This window comes from Thamnophis elegans, chromosome 1 (assembly GCF_009769535.1).
Source record: "Thamnophis elegans isolate rThaEle1 chromosome 1, rThaEle1.pri, whole genome shotgun sequence".
NCBI lineage: Eukaryota > Metazoa > Chordata > Lepidosauria > Squamata > Colubridae > Thamnophis > Thamnophis elegans.
The window spans coordinates 118,427,908-118,452,279 of NC_045541.1; the positions used below are offsets into that span (position 1 = coordinate 118,427,908).

Below are 24,372 nucleotides of genomic sequence, written 5' to 3' on the forward strand. Positions count from 1 at the left end.
TTTAAACATACAACCCCCCTCCCCCCCCCCACGGTGACAGTCATTCACAGCCCAATTTTTTCTTTCTTTCCTCATTATTAGGTCTCTAAGCCACATCTTCTCATTGCAAGATTCAGGGATCTATTACGGTACCTACGTTAACTTTCCCCATTTTAAGTCCCTGCTGTTCTCCTAGTCGCCCACATATACCATAGGTTCCAGCTAAGATAATGTTCTGTTTCTCCTTTGTCTCTCAGCCAGCCCGTCATTCTGTCCATTTCTGCACATTCGTAGATCTTTTTAATTATAGCATCTTCCGACGGTATAGTGGTGGATTTCCAAGATTGTGCATAGGTTATTCTTGCAGCCACAATTATATGCAGGCTCAAGTGCCATATTGAACTGCTTATGTTATCTGGTTTGATGCTTAGTAACAGGTTCTCAGGTCTCCATTCAATGTTTGCCCCGGTAACCTCTTTTAACCATTTTTTAATCCTTTTCCAATATTTCGTGGCCTCAGTACAGGACCACCAAATATGATAGAATGTGCCCTCCTTTCTTCCACATTTCCAACACAATGGAGATAACCCAGGAAACATCTTGGCTAACCTCGTTGGGGGGAAGTGCCACCTATAAACCATCTTGTATATGTTTTCTTTGAATGCAGTGGATGTTGTAAGTTTAATGGTCTTACTCCATAGCTCCCACCATTTGCCCATTTCAATTTCATAACCTAGGTTTCTCTCCCATACTATTAGAAGGCTTTTGTCCATCTCTTCATTAGTATCTTGGCAGGTCAAAAATTGGTAGATCTTCGATAACATTTTCTTGTCTCCACCAAACAAAATCTTATCTAGCCCCTGAGGGTTTGGGTAGATCCCGAAACGTGCCTTATCACTTTTAAACCTGTTTCTAACCTGTAAATATTCCCACCATTCCAAATTCCTTCCCTGTTGCTCTAATTCCATTTTTGTTTTCATGTTGCCCTCTTCTGTCATGATATCTTTATATGTTATGTTTCTTGTCCAATTAAATAAACTCGGATGCGTTAAGGCCTCTAATGGTGCCAACCAACACGGAACCCTAAGATAATATTTTTTCCTCATTTTTTCCCAGACCCCCATCAAAATCTTCCGAATATAATGTCCCATGAAGTACCTATGGGGGGTGTCTCTTTCTTGCCAGAGGGAGGCATGCCATCCCTGGGGGAGGTCATGTCCCTCTATAGCCAATAAACCTTGGTGCATCTTATACTCACAAAAATACGGTAACAAAGGCAAGTAGCATTTGTCTAGTGAGGATTAAACATTGTTGAAAATAGTGTCATACTCATCTCTTTCTGCTTCGGTGACGGGCACCCCGGGCGTCTTGGTTTCCATGGTCAGAGACGGCTGCACTTGGGTTCCAATTGGGTTGCTGGTCCCTGGATGGGAGTAGGGTCTGCCTCCTGGGTTGCCAGGGGCAGGCTTCCTTCGGAGATTCCACCCTCTGCCATGGTAGCCTGAGTTTCTCTCCATGCACCCCAGGTATCGGAGAGCAAGTGGAAAGTCCGGGGCTCAGGAATCCCAGTTGTTTTTGGTTAGTTTTGGGAGAGTTCGCTTGATGTCAGGGTTCCAACCAATGCCCTAATAAAATTAAGAGTCTCAAGCCATTTAGCTAGATAAATCCAGTTGTTTATTAGGAACCCCATGTCAGTGCTACCTAGGTGAAGGTCTGGCTTCACCCAATTTGCGCCTTGCCTCTGACCCTGTTTCCCCATCCTCCCAGTGTCTCACTGTTACATTCCCCAATGAAACAATTTTATGGGTCATACAGGTCACTCCCTCCAGCCATTACAAGTCTCCATGGAGATGGCCTTGACTCCTGGCTAGGCTGTATCTTGTTTTCACTGAGGTATGAATTCCTTGGTGCAGCTGCGAGGCGTGAGTCCAATCCCCCTGCCTATGGCAACTTGAGAGCAAGCCAGGAAAGCTTCACAAGTTGACACAGTTAATTCGTCCCCAAAAAGTACAGTGGTACCTCAGCACTCGATAACTCTGGAAGTTGTTGAATTCTTGAATTTTGAAATGAACATTTTGTCCAGGTACTCATTGTTTGTTCAGTACTTGGTGCACAAGTTAGAAGTTGTAGTGTTGGCTGCCTTGCAACCAACAGCAAAACAAAAGTCATGTGTTAGTCGCATGGTTTGTTTGGCACTCGTACTCGCCATACCTCCTGAAACCAATTAACTGCGAGTATCGAGCTACCACTGTAAATGAAGATGACCCAGTTTGCTTCAGGTGGTAGCTAAATTGAATAAATGAGCTGCTCTAGTTTTTCTGGGTGTTTTCTAGTTTTTCTCTGTACTTTATCTCACCTGTAAGGAGCTATTACATTTGTGGAAATCACTGGAAGTAAAAAATTCAAATGGAAGATATATTATTTGCATAATACTGTAGATAAAAAAATCTTGGTTTTTTTCCCAGATGAGATTTCCTACATTACTCATTCATCATTTTGTCTCAAAATATAAGAATCAAAATACAAACATAGCAAATCATCAATTGCAATCATAATATGATTAACTTTAATTAAATCATTATAATTATAATATTTACAAGTGGAAGGCATATAACACATCTTTAAAATGTTTACAACTTTTGCTTATAACAGCATAATAGCTAGCTTTTCTTGGTTGATGCAATATTTCAATTTACAGATGTGCAAGTGTGTGTATGTAAAAAAATACAACTTTTAGTTTGTCCTTGAAAAAGAAACTATACAAATTTAATAAAATTTCTTGCTAGCCATTCAACAATTGCTGCTTTAATTTTATTAGATAGTTCCTTTACTGATCAAATTTCTTCCATTTTATTTTGGCTTCAGTCATAAAAATCAGAAAGTGTTGAATATTTCACACTTGATATATCCATAAACTGCATAAATTCTGCAAATGTTATTTCTCAGAGTTGTTACTATCTTACTGCACTAAACAACAAGATCTTAGTAAGTTATCAGGTATGTTTTAGATAGTCCAGGAGTCTTCTATAGTTTGTCCACAATAACAATGTATGATTGTTTCTTCTGATAGTGTAATAGAAGTCTCATGAACAACAGGATCATATGGAAAGAAATACCTCTTTGGCCCAATTTTGCACAACAAACCAAAGAGACAGATTCTTCAGTCTTTAGCATCTCCTATTCCATCAGCATTAATAGCAAACATGGCTTCTGCTTCAGGGAGGCAAGGTGAATCGTATATCTTGCATATCCTAGTTTCACCACGACCTTTTCTCAAGTAAAGCCTAACCAGACAAATTAACGCAGTTATTAAAATAAAAAGTAATGAACTATTAAATAAAACATTAGACATTTATTCAATTTATATTCCATTATATCAGCCAGAGAATATTCTGGGCAACATTCAGTTAATTATTGGTGTTTTAAGGTTTTCCTCATCCATGATATACTACTGAAAACTCAAACAAAACAATCAGATAGAATAGGTAAGTGAGTTAAAGGAAAAGGCTAATGTCACAAACAGAAAAAAAATCCTACTTCATTATCTTTGTTAACACAGTTACATAACCAAATCTGTTAGGAATATAATTCTAACGGTTGGGTTGGCAATATATAAATCATGTAAAAATGCTATACCTGTTTCTTTAAACATGCTGTAAAATGTGATTGGTTGTTTTCCTCAATCAGCCATAAGAGGGAACCAGAATGACTGTTAGTTCTCTCTCTGTTCGTTAGATGCTGGGCTGATCTGATCTGAGTGCTGTGAGCTATTGTACGTTTTGCAACTGTTATTTAACTTTGTGTACTGAACTGATTATATGTTACTGGACTATGTTATTTGGATTATCCCTTAACTGAAAGACACTGATGACTGACTGTCTTATCCGTGTATGACTTGGACTATTTGATTGACTCTGATACCTCTATTTCCACAAAAGTAAAATCCTATTTAAACTGCAGTGTCTCTGTATGCTGGTTTGTGTGTTCAACACAACTCTAACAACGCTTCTCTGAACGTACTCGGTCTCCCAACGGGGAGCTTACCTAACAAAATTCAATGCTGAACACTAGTCTCTTGTATTTTTTGCTGTTTTCTCTTACTCCTCACAAGTGCTGCAGTTAAGTATTGTCCCAGTGACATCAGTCAAATATTAAGTTGGTTCCTTACAGAAAGTCTGCATTTGGCCTGATTGCCCACAGCACATTGATATGTCAAGAACATCAACAGCAGAGCACAATTTTATCCAAAATACTATGTGTATTTGAATATCCGAAAGGGCTAAAGAAGCAATTACGGTAAATAAGTCATTCTATTAAGTCATAATAATGTCCACATAATAACTTAATGCATCTTACAAATATACATTCATATTAAATATACTTTTTTTCCCTTTCAACTACTGTTTTACAATATATCATTATAAATTTGTAGGGTAATTTTCTTCATTATGTTGGTAGCTGAAGATTGAAACTTAGCTTTATACTTCTAGAAGGTACAAATTGAAAGTCCGGTATAGAATATAATCGGGTCCAAAGAATCATAGTAATTGCTTCTCCTGTCCTTGATCAATAAAACTTTGACTTTTACCATTCATACAATTTGTTCCAGTGGTGAAATTCAATTTTTTTTAAACTACCGGTTCTGTGGGTATGGCTTGGTGGGCTTGGCAGGGGAAGGATACTGCAAAATCTCCACTCCCACCCCACTCCAGGGGAAGGAGACTGCAAAATCCCAATTCCCTCCCCACTCCTGGGGGAAAGAATGCAAAATCTCCATTCCCACCCCACTCTGGGGCCAGAGGTAGTATTTGCCGGTTCTCTGAACTACTCAAAATTCCTGCTACTAGTTCTCTAGAACCTGTCAGAATCTGCTGAATTCCACTGCTGATTTCTTCCCTAATGAAGGTTTCCACAAATGGGAAAACGATCGAGAATATTTTGACTTTGATTTGCAAACTTCCCTATGACTTATGCTGAGGGGTTTGGACTAAAACGTTTTCCATAGAAGAAAAACATTTGATATTATCTTAAATTGTAACTACTTTTAAATCATGCTGACTACAGAGACTACGGATATCAACTTCTCTCAGCATTAATCAATCATGTAGGAATCTGTCAAAAAAGGTTGGTGAATCTCAGCTCCTAAAGTTGCTATTCAGGACTCCATGCAGCTGGAAAGGAAACCTTATTTGGAATGAATAAAATAATTTATTTCAATTAATAGAAAATGTATGTGGTGTGTGTGTGTGTGTGTGTAATTTCATCTTGCTCTGGGACAAAAGACTTCAGGTTCAGGGAAACATGTTAAAATGCTTTATTGTACCCTGAAAAAAGGGAAAAATGTTTTCATTGTCTTCACTACATAATGTGAATTCAGTTCCAGCATCCACTACGCAGTCTGTTAAAAAGCTTGAGCAGATTAATTTCCTTTTCATTTTATTTATAATTCACCTTCAATATTTTATTGTTGAATTTCTCAACTATTTTAGGTGCTGAAAAACAGTTATTTCTTGTCAGAGCATTTAAAAAAATGTTCTCACATTATGTTAAGATATTTAAAATTTAATAGCTGGAGCAGTGAAGGGTTGGATAATGAGTAAGAACATAGTTATACCTAATTAGTTAAAGAGAGCTGGCCACTACATGAGACAACCTGGCTGCTGTAAGTGAAAAGGGGGAGTGTTTCTTTGTTTCCAGCTTTTTCTTATGTGCTGTGTGTGCTCTCTGTGATTTACCTGATGATGTTCCTGCTGTGTTGATTTTCTGGACTATGCTCCTGTTTGCCTACTTTACTTAATGTAAACATATTTATTTATATAAAACTGGTTCGGGGGAGAGTTGCATATTAGCTGCTCAATTCCCTGACATACTAAAAATACTTTTCTACATAGTTAGTTACTGTATTCTCCAAAGCTTGCCGATAAGATACTTTCCATTCACTTCCAAATATTTAATTGAACATTTTGAAGACGTTACATAACAATTGCTTATATAGTATTCATAATCAGGATTACTTTTAATTAGAGCCAAGGTGGCGCAGTGGTTAAATGCAGCACTGCAGGCTACTGCTAGATCAGCAGGTCAGCGGTTCAAATCTCACCGGCTCAGGGTTGACTCAGCCTTCCATCCTTCCGAGGTGGGTAAAATGAGGACCCAGATTGTTGGGGGCAATATGCTGACTCTCTGTAAACCGCTTAGAGAGGCCTGAAAGGCCTATGAAGCGGTATATAAGTCTACTGCTATTGCTATTGCTATCTTCTGCAATTCCATCATGTAAGCCAGTGGTTCTCAACCTTCCCAATGCCACGAACCTTTAATACAGTTCCTCATGTTGTGGTGACCCCCAACCATAAAATTGGTGTCTCGGTTCCTAAGACCATTGAAAATATGTGTTTTCCGATGGTCTTAGGCGACCCCTGTGAAAGGGTCGTTCGATCCCCAAAGGGGTCCCGACCCACAGGTTGAGAACCACTGATATTGTAAGCAATTGTAACCCTTTTTGTTCTTTTAGAACTTTATGACTACTTAACATATGCTTCTAATTCTTGAGGCTATCATCTCTCGAACATCCTCTGAAATCTATGAAGTCTACAGACAGAGTGGACCTGAGGCCACCTAGTGGTGGAAATGAGTTATAGGAAGCACAAAAATTCAAGGTTTTCTACTACTACTACTACTACAGTATCTTCTATTTGTTGTAATTCATTTTTTTATCATCATCTTTTTTGCAAAACAAAATGTACTACTCCATAATTTTTGTCTCTTAACTGTAGTCACCAGACTCTTGAATTTCTTTTATAAGGTAAATCTAATGCACACCTGGATTTTTTGAACCAGCCTGGTTTACAAAATAAGCAGACTTTTAAAGAGATATTTAATAGCTTAAGGAGTATATTTTATGTTCTGTTTTTTTATTCTATTTAAAGTATTTTTCTGTTTTTCTTTGTAAAAAGCACTCAGAAATGTTAACTATCTTGAGTTAGAATAGAAGCTACAAATCACCTAAACAAGACCTGGTTCAAGTTTCTGCAAAAAACTGACATCACATTGAAGCTTCATTCTAATTTTCACAAAATTTCTAATTAAATGAAAGCATGAAAACTGTGTTCACTAAAACTAGCATCTGCCATCCTACCTGGTTGTTGAAGCATGTGCAATAATATTTCCTCCAATAGGTTTCTTAGGATCTGCGGCAAACATTGCAGCTCCATCTACTTGTGCTACCACCTGGTTTGTGATCACAACTGCTACACCAAACTGTTGCGAAAGAAACATACAATCAGTTTCAGCTTCTTCACTATAAACTGCAAAAAAGAGGCATGGTGGTTTAAGGAAGCTGGATTTGCCAACCAGAAAGGGTCAACACTCCAGTGGTTTGAGCCCTGGTAATACTGTGGGACAGGGTGAGTTCCTGTCACTCACCTCTAACTCCTGCCCTGCCCACCCATCAGTTTGAAAGCATTTTTGTTGAGTAGATAAATGGGTATTGCTTTGTGGGAAAGGGTAGCTGTGCAAGAACGGGAGCCCTGCCTGAACATGAATTTGATAGGCAGAAGAGGCCACAGATGTCACAATCCGAACACCGCTATCCAGATGGTGCAAGCTAATTCACTCCATGGCACACCTTGGACAAGCGTGCAGGCATGAAACGTAACTAGCAATTACGTTGTCAGGATTAATCTGTAAAGTGTAGATCTCCCCCGCCCCGCCCTTCCCCAATACAAAATAAGTAACTGAAAAATCCCCAGGGGGCTCGGCACTACACCTTGCTACAAGGGTCTTTATACAATGTATTGCAGGTAGAACTAATGATTACCTCATCTGCTAGTCGAAGCAACATGCGCAGGAATCTGGCTAAATGCATCTGCCTGGCTGATAATTCCCCTCGGCCAGAGTAGTCTGTCCGGTATAGAGCTGTGGCACTGTCCACTATCAGTAATGCATATCTAAAAGAAAGAGCAGAACAACATTTTTTCTTGTTACAATAGTACTGGAAAAAGACTTATGATCACTTAACAACCATTGCAGCAGCCACACAGTTACAGGATCAAAATTCAGACGCTTGGCAACTGATTCATGTTTACAATGGTTATAGTGTCCCAGGGTCATGGCCATGCCTTTTACGACCATCTGACAAGCAAAGTCACTGGGGAAGCCAGATGCACTTAGCAATTGTGTCACTAACTTAACAATAGCAGTGATTCACTTAACAACTGTGGCAAGAAAAAGGGAGCAAAATTCACTTAACATGTTTCGCTTAGCAACAGAAATTTTGGGCTCAACTGTGGTTGTAACTCAAGGACTACCTGTACACCCTCTACTGCTGTTCCTGAGCAAGATAAAGTCACATTAGCAATATTTATAGCCTTACCAGGATGAAAACCAAACCAACTGACAACTGAAGCAGCGAGAACAATCTTGATTTCCTGCTTGGTATAAATTTAAGTTCTGTAAAGCAGGCATGCCTAATAATGACAAGCAGCCTCTGTATGGCAGTCCATCATCTCTTGCCAGGATAATGTGTGGGGGGCGTTGGGACAGTTTTTTGAGTTCTGGACATTGCCTGGATTAGTCCCTCCAGTTTTCCTGACAAAATTTCAGATGGTTCATTGCCTCCTCCTTGCTAAAGTTGAGACTAAGTGACTGGTCCAAGGTCACCTTATGCGTAAGGCAGGATTAGAATTAACCATCTCCCAGTTTCTAGTCTGCTGCCTTTAATCACAACACCAAATTCACTTTATCAGGATACTATTTGAAATTATTAAAAATCAAAGTTCTAATCGGTTAAAAAATACCCTCACATATGTTAGAATATCAGAAAATGGTATGACGTAGGGGGAACAATAATAAAAGGCATTTTCATGCAATTCAACATATAGTGATAGAACGTATGCAATTTATTTACCAAAGGAATGCAACTTGTTAGCAAAACTTCTACTGAACCATTGTAATCCATATTGTTTTGCCTTTAGCAAAGACTCCTAGAAGCAGGCAAACCTGTGATAAACACAGCTTGTTTTGAAAAGCAATTTTATCATAAGAACTTTTATAGGGAAAGAACCAAAGAAGGTTTTTATGCCATTATCTTTCCAACTTGTATAAAATGATGTGTATCCTAAATTGGAATCTTTTACATATAAATATTTTAATTTGTTAAAGGAGAAAACTCTGTTTCCTTGACTTTTTTTTTTACCTTGATTCTGTCATCATAGCAGATGCTTGATAAAGCAGCTGGGTTTGATGGTCTGTATTAAATCCTCGAGCATAAGCCACATTATCAAGAACATCACTCCCAGATAAACCATATCTGGGGAAAGAAGGCAAAAATAGATCAATTTTACAGGAGTGGAAATAAATGCGTGCGACTTAAATACTGCCCACACCTATAATTTCCAGATAGAAGTACAGACCTCTCAGCCACCGCTAGCAAGCGCTCTGGACGGAAAGTGCCTTCTGTGTCTATGTACATGGCCTTCCCTTCACCACCGCCTCGATCAATAGGGAGCTTAGGGAAAAAAAGACCAATTCAGTTTACAGAAGTGAACTAAATTGCAAAATTGCATCTTTCTATGATATGGATATTCAATACAACATTTTATATCCAGTGTTATGCAAGATGATTCTCTCCCAATCCAGTTACTCATCCCTTATTTAAATTTGCTGCAGAGAATCTTCCAATCTACTAGGGCCAATCTGAAGTATGTATATGAAAAAGAATTAATCTGCCCTGTCAGTGAACACACATCATTGGCTATAATCCATTATATCAGGCTGTTGGGGAGTTGTCTTATTATTACCTAGAAATACAAACTGATAACCAAACAAACCAAAATATATTATTTTGTTCGTAATTCTTAAAAGAAATAATTTATGAATAGGCTTCTTAAAAGGAAAATGAGGAAAGGGGTAACTAAAGAGGCCAATTTAAGATAAACATTAAATGACAACAAACAAACTACTAAAATATCTGTAAACCATCTAATAATGTATAGCTTATATAAAATTAATATTTATTTAGTTGATGAATTTTATGGGGCACATTTCATCCAATAAAACCGGAAAAGATAATGGAGGAAAACTAAATTCATTCTAAGGGCCATTAACTGAATGATGACATAGCAAATAAATCCGCTGTTGTAGAAAGAGGGCCTATCTGAAAATTATAGTTGTAGAAATAATTAAGAAGTTTTCTTTTTTAGTATAAATTTTTTAAAAAATCTAAATTTTCAGAGTGTCTATCAAGCCTACAAATTCTCATTTCTGGATCTGCTATCAAGTATCTCATTTAACTTTCAGCTTTTAGAATGTCCTCGTGCTTAATCTAAAGATGTCCTGCCTGATTGGCATATTTAAAGAACTGCAGCATTCTCCACCTGTTAAACCAAGACTTCCAAATCAGGGTCATCAACCAAACATCTAATTCAGACTTCACGGTAAAAAGGACTACAGAATTGTAACCTTACTGCATTATATTCCCAGTCCTGTGAACCATGTAATTAAAATATATAGAATAAAACAAATTCTAAAGATTTTTCTGCACAGTATTACACAAAGAAGAGTCTCCGTTGCTTACTTGACAGGTTACAGCCAATGTGTGACATATCTGAGTTTTTCCTGTGCGGAATTCCCCAAACATCTCTGTTATTGACCCAGTTTCTATTCCACCTGGATAAGAAGTACAAATTTCAGGCATATCACAATAACTGTAGACATATAAATATGCTCATGAGATTTGTGTATCACATATTTAAGTTCAAACCTAAGAGATCTGAAAATCTTTCTTATTTCTGCAAATATATCCCATATTGAACAAATTTACTTTTGAAACTCAAATACTTGTTTCAATTACAAGACACATAATGAACAGAATTCAGAGAGTGGACATTATTATGTAAATCAGCCATACTGTACAACAATTTTTTTGATTTATGAAAACTATTTAATATTATTCAACTAGACGTTTTTCATATGACCTTATCAGGATGCTGTTATTACTTTGTTGAAAGAGATTATTTTTGTAGAAACTCCTTTAGGAGAAATTAAAGTATGAGGACTTTAGCTGGGGAAACAATCTGTACTTTTTTTTTTTAGCAATGGTCTCCTACTATTTTTTCAGAAGCAAACTTCACTGTATTAAGTCTGCACAGCAATGTAATATAAATATGAAATTCAAGATTTATGGGATCTCAAAATATGCTCTTTCCTATATGAATGCTAGAAGCAATCCAAAACCATCCTGTATATTTATGTTATCTACTTTTGATTTATAACATGTGATAATGACTTCAGGACCAATTTATAAATCAAACATTGTACCTTGAAGAAGCTTATCAAGTTCTTTGGATCCAGTGGTAATTTGAATAATCTCTGAGCGTCTTTGGTGAAACTCTGTAGCTGTAGTGAATCCCATTGGAACCAACTTTGCTGCTTCAGCCTGCAAATGACAGTGAAACCAAAAGGTTGGTTTTATTTTACAACTCGCTTATTTCATTTGTATTCTTGGGTTAAAACTCTCACGTTTTTCCTATAATCATTTAAAAATTACAAGCAACCACTTGCAAAATGTATATGATAGAGTGGGCACGCTCCAGGTTCTCTCTCGTAAATATTGTTACCTAATGTGGTCTTGGAGATGCTCTTTCTTGATGGCCCTTTGGAATAGCCTCCCACCTGAGATTTGAGGGATCCCTATCCTTTTAGTCTTTTAGAGCGCTGTGGAAAACTGCATTAGGCTAGGATGGAATTGAGTTGAGAGGATGTTCAGTCTTATTTCATGTGGAGAAGGTCATTTCTATTTTATGAATTGTTATACGCCACCAAGAATCATTATATGAAGTAGAGACCCATATAAGTCAAATCAATCAGTCAATAAGATAATACAAATAATACTCAGTATTGCAGATGTACATATTTTCTGAACATTTTTAAGCTAAGCATGATTACCAGAATTTTATCTGCTTTAGCTTCACTGATGCCTTTAATATTGAGCAATTCCTTCTTTGGTGCATAGGCAACAGCTTCAACGGTGTGAAAACCAGCTTCTTCCAATTTCTTCACATCATTTGCATTTATTCCACATTGCTATAGAAACAAATATATTGTTATATAACATGTTTAATGTAGAAATACATGTCTATACATGTCAGACATAATGATCCAAATGTAATAGGTTACAAAACCTAATATTCTAATGTAAGAGTGAGCTCTATTGAACTATGTGAGATCTGATCCTGCAGTCTGCAAAGATAGCAGCTGACATTTATAATCAGCTTTGTACATTTCTATCATTTCCATTAATTTAAATAAACAAAAACACAGCTTTAAATTCTTCAGCAAGTAAAGTTTTTAGTAAAAAATATTTTCTTAATGTTTTTTGAAAATATATTTTACATAATGAATCAATACCTAACATTGTCTTCCTTTTTGTGCATAAGCAATAAGTAACAAAAACACATTTAAGATTTATCTATCACATTTACATGGCCTCCCATTTCACAGAAGCAACTCTGGGCAGTTTACAATAATCAATAAAAGCAATATATAAAAACAGTCATTACAAAGGTACAAAACTATTATTAAAATAAAAATTCATTATTAAAAATAAGTTATTTCAATAACACTAAGATTTGAAAATTATAATGATTTGGATAACAATTTGTCCTCCTTTTCTCAACTTCTTTCAAAGATTGCATAAAAAAAAGAAACAAATCGCCGGTTGTCAAGTAAAATATTTTATAATATCAGCACTGGTGATAGGGAGCTTTATTCCATCAAAAGAATGTAAAAGTTAGAATGGTTTCATTGAAACTTGCACTAAAACAGTAAACTGGAAAACTATCAATAAAGAATGTAAGATGGGACTGAAGATATGACTCCCAACAGAATTTTACAGTAATACATGTTAGTAATACATACTTCTAAACGAGAAATAGGCTGAGGACCGAAGCTTTCCTCCTCCGTTGAGATATTTATGCTCTCATCGCATTGCATTTGCATAGCCATGGCACAAAGTATCCGAAATTCCTATCGAGAGAGAAAACAAATGCAGTTTGGACAAATAGCTTTTTAAAATTGCCCTTTAATTTTATAGTCATACGGTAAATAATATCCTCCTGTTTTCATACGTTTCACTGAAATGTAACCGAAGACAACCCACAAATACAAACGCTGGACATGTTATGCATTTCTTGCCATACTGCAGTAATTGTCATTAAACAGGAGTAAAAGTGAGATTAATATTTTTTAAAAAATCATTACTATTAATAGCCCTCGTTTTATTCACCTCACCGGAACTAAGACCACGGTTTACAAATCGCAACGCCTTTCTCTTCCCAATTCTCTTCCGCCAACACCGCGCGCGAGAGAGGCCCAAAGGGAGACAGAGAGGGGCGATTCCCGACGGCCTCTTGCTTCCAACAGCCGCCTTCCGTGTGGAAACTGAACGAAACTGGGTCTTTCGGTGGAGTCGTGAATCGAGCCGCCGCTAGGCCGCTAGAAGGCCTGGCGCAGCCGGGATCCTTCGGGCCCCTCCGAGGCCGACCCGCTTAGGCTAGTTTGCTTCTTCCACCTCCCGGTTCAGATTAACCCGCCACGGGTCACATGATCGACGCGCAGGCGTACAGACGCGTGCTAGACCAAAGACAAGTTAAAATGCGCATGCGCATTTTCTAACGGGCTTGGCCGAAGGGAAGGGAAGTGTTTGATCTGGCGGAGTGTGTGTTTTAACAATTTTGTCGTTTACTTTGATTGAGATTCTCTCCTTATATTCGTGATGTCTAGATCGGTTATCTAGAGCGCCATAATTTTCAAAATGGCAACTTCAACCCGAGCCTTTTCTCTTTGGGGTTATTCGTGTTTGCATCTTGTATCTGCATGGGTGCAACTTCCTGAAACTTTTAAAATATGTATGGGAAAATTAAGCAGAGTAATACGCGATGTATTGTACAAAGTTAGCACCCAGCCCTCTCCTAGAAAAATGAAATATCCTGGGAAATACTGAAAAGGCAGAACATATTTCCCTGGATCAGAAAGGGAGAAACATGTTTTTAAAGACAAAGTAGCTCCCTGCAGCTTTCTGCCCACCCCACCCACCTTTGTCAATGAGTCATTGGGGCCTGAGCTAGTGTACTTTACATAATAAAGGATTAGCCTTCCAGAGAAACTCAGAAGGCATCTGGAAACTCAATCAAACTTGGGATTCAAAACACAGCCTAGAGTTGCCCCTGCATGACCCCATGAGAGTCTGACAACCAATCAGAATACAAGCTCAAGATCAAAGGCCAGAGTGGGAAAAAACCAGGGACTCAGCCCTTCTCTTTTCTCCACCAACATTGAAGCATGTGATCACCTTTTCTGTTCAGAACTCAAACCACGTGGTCCTGTCCAGCAATAAACCATCTTTCCAAGCAGCCTCCATGTCTCCAGTGTCTTTTTCCCCACTTGGAGCTGAACCCAGAAGGACATTTCTTTCAACACTTAGATCACTTTTTAAAAGGTTTTTATCTCGCCTTTATTACTTTATATGTAATTCAAGGTAGACAACATACACAACATTTCTTCCTACTATTTTTCTGCACAGCAACCACCCTGTGAGGTGGGCTGGCCTGAGAATGACTGGCCCAAAGTCACCCAGCTGTTTTCATATCTCAAGTGGGACTGGAACTCAGTCTCCTGGTTTCTAGCCCCCTGCCTTAAATCCTAGATCAAATTGACACTCTATTTTACTCTTATGTCCTGTCTGACCCCCACAGGAGTTCGCTGAATAAACCTGTTCTTGTGAAATTCTGGGAGTTGAAGTCCACAAGTCTTAAAGTTGCCAAGTTTGGAGACCCCTGTTCTAAACATATAACAAAATGTGATTCACACATTTTAGAGGGAATAGTTTTTAAAAATAATAAGAATAAAATACGTAAAATATTTTATTTTATTAAAATAAAAAATATTGTAAAATTAAAAAATTAACACAAGTAAATCAATTAAGTTTTGGCAGTGTTTTTTTCATTTCTAAATCACTACCAAGATGGTACAAGTACTGTTGTAAACTTTATTACACTTTTTGACAAAATACGAACATTAAAAAACACTCCAATATCACAAAGCATTTAAATATGCAATATTTTACATATAAACAAAATATTATACAAGGGAGAAATATCCTAGAAATTTTGTTGCAAGAATGTTAATATTACATCTACAAGATGAGCCTTCACAAAGATGCATGTTAATAATAATGTCTGTTGCCTTCACTGAAACTGAAGACTTTCCTCCGTCAATATAATGGAATAAAAATTTAATACATCCTATGATTTCTAAAAAATTAATTGATTGATCCAGTATTCTATATCCAATATTCAATTACTTAAGTGTCATAGATAGGACTCAAAAGCTCCTCTTACTCATCTTAGCATTCCTTTCCTGCAGTATATGTTTTGAAATTACATCAAATGCAATATATTCTGTTATAAAATAGTCTCTCAGAAATAAAAGGCAGCGCAAAGCACTACTGGAAAAATACAAATACAAGATAAAATACTAGAAAAACAACAACAGAGGAACCACATTACAGTTTTTCACTATAGTTTGTAGAAGACAGACTAACTAACTTTTCTATAGTTTAAACAAAGATGTAATCACTCTAGTACTGCATGCTTGATAGTTGAAATAATTTCCCCCCCAAAGAACAGCAAACTATTGGACACTTGCTGTTTTATTTTTCGGAATTGTTGAAGTATATTGGAGTAGATTACAACTAATCTGATTGACCATTCTCTTCAAATAGTTGGCTCCCACTGGAACGTTGGACAAAATCACAGAAATTTCCTCATGGCTGAGAACAGAAAAAATATATATATAAACTAATTAAGACAATGTTTCTGATAAACTTTTTCACAGAAATGAATATATCATGTATATATCATTACCCAGAGACATTCATCTTGGTTTTACTCACCCAAGATTTCCTATGCATTTTGGGATAGTGAAATCTATTGGAGATGTTGGATAATTGGCAGATAAAGAGAGTTCAACTTCAAACTTTGCAAGAGGTGTAGAACTGGAGAACAAAAGGCTGACACTACATATGAAAAAAAATACATAAAGTTAATAATTATGTATTTTACTAACCAAGCAAAATGCCATTCATATGAAATAATTGGGAGAAAGCAGAGGCAAAGGGAGGCGTGGTCAACAGAAAAACATCACTCAGTCCAAGGGCAGATAGGCTGTGTTAACCCACTATTGGACTCTCCTCGCAGTGCACTGGAGAAGAAATCAGATTTAGAATGAAAAATAATGAACATGGATGGATAACTTTATCTTTGACCTAAACTAAATGATATACTAAATGATAAACTAAATGATATAGAGAGATAATCTGAACTGGATCTAAATTAATAATTTGGTAAATGATAAATAAAGGTGAATTCGGCCTATTTGCAGTAACTTCATCATGTAAATCAGAGGTGGCCAATTAATTTCCCCAAGAGGCCACATGAGAAACTGGGACTGTTGTGGAAAGCCACTACTGCCCACTCTGCTGCCATCCCCGCTATGGGCCGGACAGGGACATGCTGGATATGGGCTTTAAAATGTCCAGGTCTGATGTAGACAATCATAAACATATTCAGCTTGTTCTCTCTCACAGACTACTTTACCTTGTTTTTTACTGAATATTCAAATGGCCAAGTTTCAGATGGTGTATCAGCTATGCCTTCTAGGAGAATGACATGAATGACATGTCTACTTACCATGATTTAATAACATCCTGGATTCATTGATATATAATAATGTGTTATAAATAGGCTACTCTTGAAACATGTTTGGAAATTTCAGATATGGCCAATGGTCTATTAATGTTTTTTTTTTTTTTTTTAAAAAAACAACTTTAATTGCTAATACTTAGGAATCTTTGTTTGCTTCCACTTTATTTCTGGAGACATTTTAAATAATATGAAATTATAAAGCCATAAATGATCAGAAACTTAATAAAGTTCCTTAATAAATATACCTTGTAGATATTCTGATATGTTATTGTTTTAATTGTGTTTTTATTGTTGCATCTCATTACATCCATCTATAAAAATTCAATGAGAGGTGGTATACAAATTATCATCATCATAAATAACTAAAACTCCCCACTCTCTCGGCCTTCCGGAAGTCCACTAAGACCTGGCTGTTCCGGCAGGCCTGGGGCTGTTGATCCTTGATTGTGCTCCAGCCCCACCGAGATTGAGTGTATGTTGTGTTCCTTTTAACTGCTTTGTCTTTGTATTTTGAATTCTTTTAATATTTTTAAATTGTTTTTATGTAAGCCACCCGGAGTCCTTCAGGATTGGGCGGCATACAAATTTATTAAATCTTAAATCTAAACTGTTAACAAAAACCCTTATTAGATGTTTTTCTCACAGTAAGCCCACATACATAAATTGTGTAAGTATTCTTTCAACTCTCTGCCAGATCTGCCTGTTGGATGTGTTTGTTTTTAAGTTGCCTGTCCAATTTTATGTTCATAACTCTTTTTAGCTTTTATTTTGTTTACTATTTATTTTAATCTGGTTCTGGAATCCACTATTTGAATATTTCTCTGTTCTTTTATTTTACTGCGTTTTTATGAATTTTTTAAAGTTTATACTACATTGGATAAATGTGCATTTTTGTTCCTTATTATGCCCCTTGAAATTCTATTTACCAAAAAATGTTTAACTTTTTTTTTCTACCTTCAACAAAATGGATTATGACTCCTGACAATTGCCTGGACAAATCCATCCAGTTTTCTAGGCTGCAATTTCAAAAATGATTTGTCATTGACTTTGTACTAGGCTGAGGGATAGTGACTGATTTTTACCCGGCTCACTTTGTGCCTAAGGCAGGAACTAGAACTCATTGCCTCTTTGTTTCCAGCCTGGGTCTTTAATCACTTCCAATCTGCCTCTTGTTCTAAAATGCACCAGTGTTGTCAGTTAAGCATAAAACTATGGAGTAAATTTGGCTGAATTATAACATGTATTTACAAACTGGGCAGAGGGTTTTTTTTTCCAATTATTTGTCTGCTTATAAACAGAAGTATATTAGACAAGCACTTACTTTGTGTCTTTCACTTCAGTTTTCAGCAAGTAAAATTTTCCACCCCATTTGTTCAGAAATTCTATCTCTTCTTCCAGAAGTTTACAACGGTTCACCACGAGAGACAGATCATGCAGTATCTGGTTGAACAATTAAAATAAAAGTAATCTTGACATCCTAATACACACATAGATTTTTTAGAAAATATGTCTATGGAGAGTCTTAGTCATCCAGGTCATGGTTGTCCCAAAGGTGCTTTTTCAAGAGGCAGCTGGACTTTGTTTTTTCTTTGAAGACATTTCGCTTCTCAACTAACAGGCCTATAATTGGCTAACCCTCCCTCCCTCCTAACTTATCCTTTTTCAATTCTCCTGACAGCAGTTGTCTCTTGGCAAAACAAGTGGCTCGAACCAACCCATTGTAAGTAATATATGGCTTAATATATCGCAGAGAAAGGTATGGCTTTTCTATACCGGGGGTTGCAAACCCCCAGTCCGTAGCCCAATAGCAGTCAGTGGCCTGTTGGAAAGTGAGCTGTGGAAACGGCAGATTCCATTTGTGTAAAGCGGCAGGCATGTGCATGAAACCATCCCCACAACCACCACCGCTGCAGGTTCACAGAGCCGGAAAGGTTGGGGACCTCTGTTCCATACTAAATGCACACTAAAGGCAGCATGTAGAACAATAAAGCAGACAATAAGAAAAAATGCATTACTTAAATAAAAGCAATCAGTCAGCTAAGTGTTACTGCTACTAAGACAAAAATAATACTCTAGTGTCTAACCCATAGTTACCCATTAGAGTATTATCCAGATTCCCCCCCCCCGAATGTATAAGCTTCACTATAAATTTATTTGTTCATCTCATAAGCATCATGAACCAGTAAAATAATGAATTTGAGGACAGTTTTAAGAGCTTTACTGTCATGCCTACTTTATTCTACATTAGTGTACAAATTCTAGACTTCCTTATAATTAGTTCCTTACCTGAGAAAGTTGATACACTGTTGAGCATTTGTTTTGCCATGAATTTTGACTGTCAATAAACTGAAAGATAAGCTTATGCACTAGTTTTGCCGTAGGCTCAGCTTTTGTTTCTGGAAAAAACACCAAGTAAAAGTAAAAAAAAAATCAAAAATTATATTTCTATTTAAATCTCTTCATGTTATTTTATTTATTTATTAATCACATTTACGGTATATAGCTGCCCATTTCACACAAAGTGACTCCTGGTGGCATATACTGTAACAACTGAATAAAATAACAAATCATGTTTTAATCATTAATACTCTATGCACATGTCTCCTTTGTATAATTTTGCCAAGGACCTATGCAGTTACTTGTAAAATCTTCCATTTCCCCACAGCTTTGACTGTTATTTTTCTAATGCAAAGAATATATTGCAGAAGAAATTAAAATTAGAAAGCAAAGGAGCCTGATATCAGCTTGTTTTGCCTTGTTTCTTCCATTTCACCAATACGTTTCTCATGAAGCTCTGGGTATTCCTTAAGATAATAAAATATTGCAATCTTACCATCCAACAATGTTTCAAAATTCAGACTAACAATCTCCCAGTAGAACTTGTTTTGGAAAGTAGCATCATCTACAAAAAAACACACACAGTGTGAAGCACATCTTCAAAATGGGTTACTCCATTTCTAGTAATGTATAGTTTGTATTACAAATAGTATGACTTAGGGTAATGTGTGAATCAGATTTGTTTACTTCTGAATAAGCTGGATAACCTCCTATACATATTTCCAATATTGAGGAATATTTATATGGAGAAGTAACTTGTTATGTCAGCATCTACCCTAAAGCTGTCCAGTTTAGATACCCTCTGTTCATTCAGTATTTACAATCTATCCTTCTAGTGCAAAAAGTTCCATTACAATACAAAACACAATTTCACAAAATAGTGGTACACTATAGCCACAATGAATAGTTAAATTCAAATAATTTTAAACAGTTTTTATAGAAGTGCCATAGAAGGCAGGTAAGAGTTCCTGCTATTTTGCAGCTTACCTAAGGGCCTTTTAAATCCCACAGTGAGCTCAATAGAATCATAAAGGAAAGTAAATACTGCCTGTTGATCATTCCATTCCTTTATTACCCACTCAGAGAAACTGCAAGAAGAAAACATTACACAATCACAGATTAATTAAAGAGAAAATATTAGAAAGACAAGATACGCACAAACATTAATGTTTGCTATTAATGCTCTTTCCACTTTTGGAAAGAGAAGTGTTTCTACACTAGGCTGTTAGTGCTACTAATATTAATCAGTTCTGTATGTCTTTCTTTAAAATACTTTTTTTTTCTTAGGGAGAAAAAAAGTAAAAAATATAGGTTCCAAATGGAAGAGGAACCTTCATTCCAGGAAGGAAGCAGAATTCTTTAGTCAAAGTCTTGTGCAGAACCTCCAAAAGAAACTCGGACTTTCACAGATTAGGAACATCAGTGTCTCTTTAACTGTAAGATTAAATCAATTAGATTGGTCTAGTGGTTAAGACCCAGGTTAGAAAGTGAGGGACGATGAGTTGAAGGCCCACCTTTGTTATGAAAGCTACCTAAGTGACCTTGGGCCTCTCAGCTCAAACCACCTTGCAGGATTGTTGTTGTGGGGAAAAGAGGAAGAGGAAAGTATCTTGAATATGTTTGCTGCCTTTTGTTATTTGTAGAAAATAATAAAAGTGGGGTACAAATAAAATAAAAATAACATAAAATAAACTGTCAGTTAACTTCAAAACCATGCAGAGACTTACAATACAATACAATAGCAGAGTTAGAAGTGACCTTGGAGGTCTTCTAGTCCAACCCCCCTGCCTAGGCAGGAAACCCTATACCATTTCAGACAAACAGCTATCCAACATCTTCTTAAAGACTTCCAGTGTTGGGGCATATACCGTGTTTCCCTGAAAATACAACCTGTCCTGAAACTAAAGCCTTGCCACATTTTTCATGTGGGCAAAAATATAATCCCCCCAAAAAATAAACCCCATGGACAATCCCCCCCACCTCCGGCCAGGCAGAGCACCGTTCACCCACATAGCGGTATCCTGAAGACACAAAGCTGCAGGAGCCAGAGGGGGGGGGAGAGAAAGGCGCTCACATTGCTTGCTGCCTTCGGGATACCGCTAGGTTGGGGAGTGGCGTTCTGCCTGGCTGGAGGGGGGAGTTGCTCAACTTTCCCTGTAGCAGCCGCCACCGCCACTGCGCTCCGAGCATAATGTCTTCTCCAGTTCCAAACTCCCAAACTTGGCTGCCGAGTCTTCCAGCAGTGGCCACTCTAAGAATGCCCTCTATGGTTGTGGGCTGGCTGCTGGAAAACTCTGTAAGAGAATCTTCCAGACAGAGTGTCTTTCAGCAGGCCACCCCACATAGAGCGCACTCCTAGAGCGGCCGCTGCTGGAAAATTCGGCAGCTGAGTTTGGAAGTTTGGAACTGGAGAAGACGTTATGCTCGGAGCACGGCAACGGCTGCTGCAGGGAGAGTTGGACCCGGACATATTGAGGCTAGGAGGCATGCCTGCTGGGGGCAGAACATGAGCTCGCGCAACCCCCTTCTCCAACCCGGCAGAGCTCCATGCACTGACCTAAGGGGTATCCCTAATGTGCCAAGCTGCGGGAGCTGGGGAGCGGGCAGAGCATCATGTGGTTTGGCACCTTAGGGATACCCTCTAGGTCAGTGAATGGCGCGGCTGGAAAGGGGATTTGCCGGGCGGTTGATCGTGAGCTTGGTCACCTCATGGCTCTTCGCCCCTGAGGCTGTGCCCGGCTCTTCGGGAGCCAGTTCGCAAGGCATTAGCCACCCGGCAACCCCAAAACAATAAGTCCTCCCCTATAATAAGCCCAAGGCCATATTTTGTAAATAAAAAGAAAATAAGACCCTGTCGTATTTTCGGGGAAACACGGTAGTTGCCTGTATACACATAAATATGGAAACAGAGAACTTGGTCTTTTAGCTATTATTGGAAAACTAATGAGTTTTATTTTCCTAGACTATTTTATCAACATCAAATAGATTTTTAGAGCAATTATGTTATTATCCCTCAATGAGAATGAACAGTAGTCATGAAATAATCAAATTAAACTTTAGACAATTCTCTGTCAATTGAGACCATCCTGTGATCACAGTTAAGTTCCCAAAGGGACACCTTATATTGGGACAGTTCTAGAAGATGAATGGCATTACAAGAAAAATCCTCTTTAATTTACTTACTTATATTTCTCTGTAAGTTCTTGGCAACTTCTTACGTCTCTTTGAAGCTGGTTGATTTCAGATATTCTCTGTTGTTTTTTATCACTAAGATGTGATTGTTCTCTGCAAAAATGCAACATGTGAATAAAATAGTGGTACTGAAAGCCGACATATTTTATAGGTTGCAAATATGGGATATTTTGGTGTTAAATATTACCTTTGAAGATTATCTTCTTGGGATTTGTAATTTTCTAGTTCTAAAATTAAAGAAAAATACTTTTAAAATCTGGCAACAGAATATAAATAAAGCTATTTATTCTAATTAAACACATCCAGTCCCAAATAATTCTATTTTTCCTTTCAAGATAAAATTATTGCAGCTGTAATTTCCATTCTCCAATCTCTCAATAGCAGGTGATGCCAATATGCAATTGTGTTCATGCCTGCCAAGTTTGTGCAATACTAAGAACAAGTGTCCCATCTTAAGCAGCTCCAAGGCTTGGAAAGAAAATTATTATTTCACTTTCCCCACTCCAAGGGACATAACGTAAGTAAAATAGCTTGCCTATCCTTACTTCATATTGTATGAGTTTATCTGGTCATCTGCAAAAAATATTCTGAGGGATTATTAAAGGGTGGACAGGAGGTGCAAATCCTGAAAGATCTGCTAGGACAACTTAACTTCAGAAGACAATGTGAAATGATAGTTCTTGCAAATGGGAAATAGACCATCCAAACTCAACAGAGCTGCAACATTTCAAAGGAAATTTTAATTTTGCTATATTTAAATACAATGCAGCTAAGTCAAAAATAAATTAGTCCAATTACCCAAGGCAACCAACTGTAGAACAAGAGATTTAGAGCCGAATGAAAATAATTACATGGAAATAATTTAGATATAAGTATCCTACACACACACACACACACACACACACACAGAAATACATGCAATCTCTCTCTCTCTCTCTCTCTCTCTCTCTCTCTCCAAGGTCATTGAAAAGTTCTTGCCAAACTGTGACTTTTAATTTAATTCTTAAATAGAAAATAATCATATTAACTGTATTTAATTTCATTTAAGCTTAATTTTGGTCCTAGCCATTCACCTTTTGTAGTGCCCTTCTAGTATGCCAGGAAAACATTACATTAGGTTTTAGCCTGAAAGAGTACATTACTCTAATACTCTATGATAATCTTCGAAGCATTCAGTTCATAGCATGTAACCAAAATGTACACATATTAGGAGGTAAAGTCAACCACAGGTTTTCAAGAGCATAAGCAATATTGAACGTGACATAAGATAACTATCTAAAGCATCCCCCTGGTGCAGTAAGAGAGGTAAACTTGGGTAACAATGAATACTCTGCTAGCAAACAGGTATCAGTAGGTTTCATGTACTTCAAATATTCCTTATATAAACTTTATGTAGGATTGTCATCACAATTTATTTTATCAGGTTTATATGATTCCAATAATCAAGTGATTCTGAATGATTTACACTCCCACCTTATGTAGGCTAGATTAAAACAGCAAAAATAATAAGTCTATCTAAAATACTTCTATGTTAAGAAATTATAAAAGCCATATAATTACACAGGAGGAATACTATTAGGATAATATAATCTTTATTTTTAAGCAGTAATGGACCCCAATTTTCTTGTTCGCCTGAAATATTTTTGTAAAAGAACACTATTATAAATGTCACCCTCATGTATTGAAAATTAACTCTGAATCTTTTATCTCACTTAACTAAAAAAGCCTACTTACCTCTCTCTATATGTTTTACTTTGGTTTCAAGTTCCGTCGTGGCATCATTGGCAACCAACTCAGAATCATTCAAAGTAGCAGTTTCTAAAAATCAGATAATGTTTAACAAAGCCATGTATCCAAAACTATAACATACATTATCAAATAGTTTAGTACAAAATGCATTTTGTAAATTAATATGCTTCCAATTTTGAAATTTATACCCCAGAAATTGAGTAGTTTAATAACTAAACAAAAATGCTAAAATGCTTCTGGTAAGTACCGTATTTTCACCCATATAACCCGCGGGTTATATGCGTTTTTTACATGCACAGCGCCCCCTGCGGGGTATAAAAGTGGGCGGGGTATACGTAAAATATTTTACACAGAT

At 37.1% G+C, this 24,372-nt stretch overlaps 2 protein-coding genes across 3 annotated transcripts in view; both read right to left on the reverse strand.

Moving 5' to 3' along the window:
• Nucleotides 1-2,790: 2,790 nt before the first annotated feature.
• Nucleotides 2,791-13,559, reverse strand: RAD51 (RAD51 recombinase). 2 transcript variants are annotated; one of them, XM_032238107.1, is made up of 10 exons: nucleotides 13,267-13,559; nucleotides 12,895-13,002; nucleotides 11,923-12,060; nucleotides 11,296-11,413; nucleotides 10,553-10,644; nucleotides 9,390-9,484; nucleotides 9,173-9,286; nucleotides 7,796-7,925; nucleotides 7,115-7,236; nucleotides 2,791-3,263 (listed from the first exon to the last, which is right to left on the reverse strand). In XM_032238107.1, the coding sequence occupies exons 2-10, from the start codon at nucleotides 12,979-12,981 to the stop codon at nucleotides 3,140-3,142; spliced, it is 1,020 nt and encodes a 339-aa protein (XP_032093998.1). In that variant the 5' UTR covers nucleotides 12,982-13,002; nucleotides 13,267-13,559; the 3' UTR covers nucleotides 2,791-3,139. The 2 variants fall into 2 exon arrangements, with proteins under 2 accessions (XP_032093998.1, XP_032094006.1); XM_032238115.1 differs by having other exon boundaries at nucleotides 13,262-13,559.
• Nucleotides 13,560-15,009: 1,450 nt separating this feature from the next.
• KNL1 (kinetochore scaffold 1) overlaps nucleotides 15,010-24,372 on the reverse strand; it is a 31,985-nt gene continuing 22,622 nt past the window's right edge. Inside the window, exons 18-26 of the mRNA XM_032213554.1 lie at nucleotides 24,003-24,086; nucleotides 22,456-22,495; nucleotides 22,260-22,361; nucleotides 20,064-20,164; nucleotides 19,573-19,641; nucleotides 19,026-19,135; nucleotides 18,061-18,179; nucleotides 15,929-16,051; nucleotides 15,010-15,805 (exon numbers count right to left, since the gene is read on the reverse strand). Of these exons, the coding sequence (XP_032069445.1) occupies nucleotides 15,667-15,805; nucleotides 15,929-16,051; nucleotides 18,061-18,179; nucleotides 19,026-19,135; nucleotides 19,573-19,641; nucleotides 20,064-20,164; nucleotides 22,260-22,361; nucleotides 22,456-22,495; nucleotides 24,003-24,086 (887 nt within the window). The 3' untranslated portion in view covers nucleotides 15,010-15,666. The remainder of the gene's footprint in view (nucleotides 15,806-15,928; nucleotides 16,052-18,060; nucleotides 18,180-19,025; nucleotides 19,136-19,572; nucleotides 19,642-20,063; nucleotides 20,165-22,259; nucleotides 22,362-22,455; nucleotides 22,496-24,002; nucleotides 24,087-24,372) is intronic.

Coding starts and splice junctions, on each gene's coding strand:
- RAD51 (XM_032238107.1), bottom strand. CDS start 12,981: ATGGCTATGCAAATGCAATGCGATGAGAGCATAAATATCTCAACGGAG. Junction 11,414..11,922: donor CTAAAGCAGATAAAATTCTG/GTAATCATGCTT, acceptor TGTCATTTGCAG/GCTGAAGCAGCAAAGTTGGT. Junction 7,926..9,172: donor GCTATGATGACAGAATCAAG/GTAAAAAAAAAA, acceptor TCTTTCTTTTAG/ATATGCATTACTGATAGTGG.